The sequence below is a fragment of the Haplochromis burtoni genome, unplaced genomic scaffold, assembly GCF_018398535.1.
Source record: "Haplochromis burtoni strain Fernald_Lab_line unplaced genomic scaffold, NCSU_Asbu1 Contig_3282, whole genome shotgun sequence".
NCBI lineage: Eukaryota > Metazoa > Chordata > Actinopteri > Cichliformes > Cichlidae > Haplochromis > Haplochromis burtoni.
Genome location: NW_024585643.1, coordinates 4,909 through 6,090, shown reverse-complemented (window position 1 = coordinate 6,090; position 1,182 = coordinate 4,909). Strand labels below are relative to the sequence as shown.

At 42.6% G+C, this 1,182-nt stretch overlaps 1 protein-coding gene across 1 annotated transcript in view; it reads left to right on the top strand.

Moving 5' to 3' along the window:
* The window catches only part of LOC106632881, a gene marked incomplete at both ends in the record, with an annotated part of 5,766 nt that continues 4,584 nt past the window's right edge, over positions 1–1,182 (top strand). The window contains 1 exon segment of the mRNA XM_014331577.1: positions 1–322. Within this exon segment, the coding sequence (XP_014187063.1) occupies positions 1–322 (322 nt within the window).

Below are 1,182 nucleotides of genomic sequence, written 5' to 3'. Positions count from 1 at the left end.
GTTTTCACCAGAGTTTCATGCATCTTATCTAAAACACGACACGCATAGATTTAGTTTACAAGGAATCAAGAATGATGAAGGCTTCAAGGATCCAAACCATGGCTCAGAGGATCCAGATGGACTGTCCCTGGTGTGGTTCAGTCTGGCTGTGCAAGAAAATGAGATCCAATCAGCTGAGCAGACGCTCCTGAAGAAGACCAACATGCATGCAGAGCCGGGCTTCCTGAAGAAGCTTGCCTCCTCTCCAGCGTTCAGTGAGAAGTCCAGGTATGGATCGTATCGCTTCACCTTCATGGTGCAGGAGGTGCTGAAGGCCTATAGCAAGCAGGTACGGACTCCTTCAGTTCATATTAATGCCTGTATTTACAGGTGTTTACTATTATTTTCTTATAGTTGAGATGTGTAAATGTCAAAGATAGAAATTCAATAAATTTCTTCTTTATTTAAGTAGCCAGTCCATCCATCACCTGAGACTGAAACAGACTCCAGCGTATTTTCCATAAAACAAAAAAAACAACAAGTAGAAAAAGACAGAAAGACAGTAAGATGTTAGGGAGGTTATTTTGGTTAGTATTTGACTCTGTGTCTTTCCCTCAGCGTTCCCCCGGTTAAGTCATTCCTGTCTTCATGTTTGTCTAGATGTCTGTTTTCTCAGTTGTTTTACTGTGTGTGTCTCACTGTGACTCTTATCCCTCGATCTCCTCCCTCTGTTCGTTGGGTTTTGTCAGTCTGTGTTGCCGCGTGTGTCTCATACTTCCTGTTTTTGACAGTCTCTGGTTCTGTGTGTACTATGTTCAGCCATGCTTCCCCAGGTGTGTCCTTTTTGCCCCGATTCCCTTGTGTATTTAGTGCCTCGGTCTCCCTCTGTCCGGTGTCATGATCTTCCCAGGTGTGTGTTCTGCTTGTCTGTTTAGTTCCTAGTTTCCTCCTAGTTTGCTTTTATGAATTTTGTAACGCAGCAATAAAGCTGCATTTTTGATTTAGTCCTGTCTCTGAAAGGCAGTATTTTGGGTCCTCAGTGTTGCCTGCTTCACACTGCCACTTGACATAAAAGTTATGTGACTGATAATCTGCTAACCATGTTTAGTGTTGTTGGTCCATGTTCTGAGCCTCAGGCTGATAATTTATAGACACAGTCTCTGTGAGTTTTCCACTAAAACATTTTTTTCTTTTCAGTTTTGT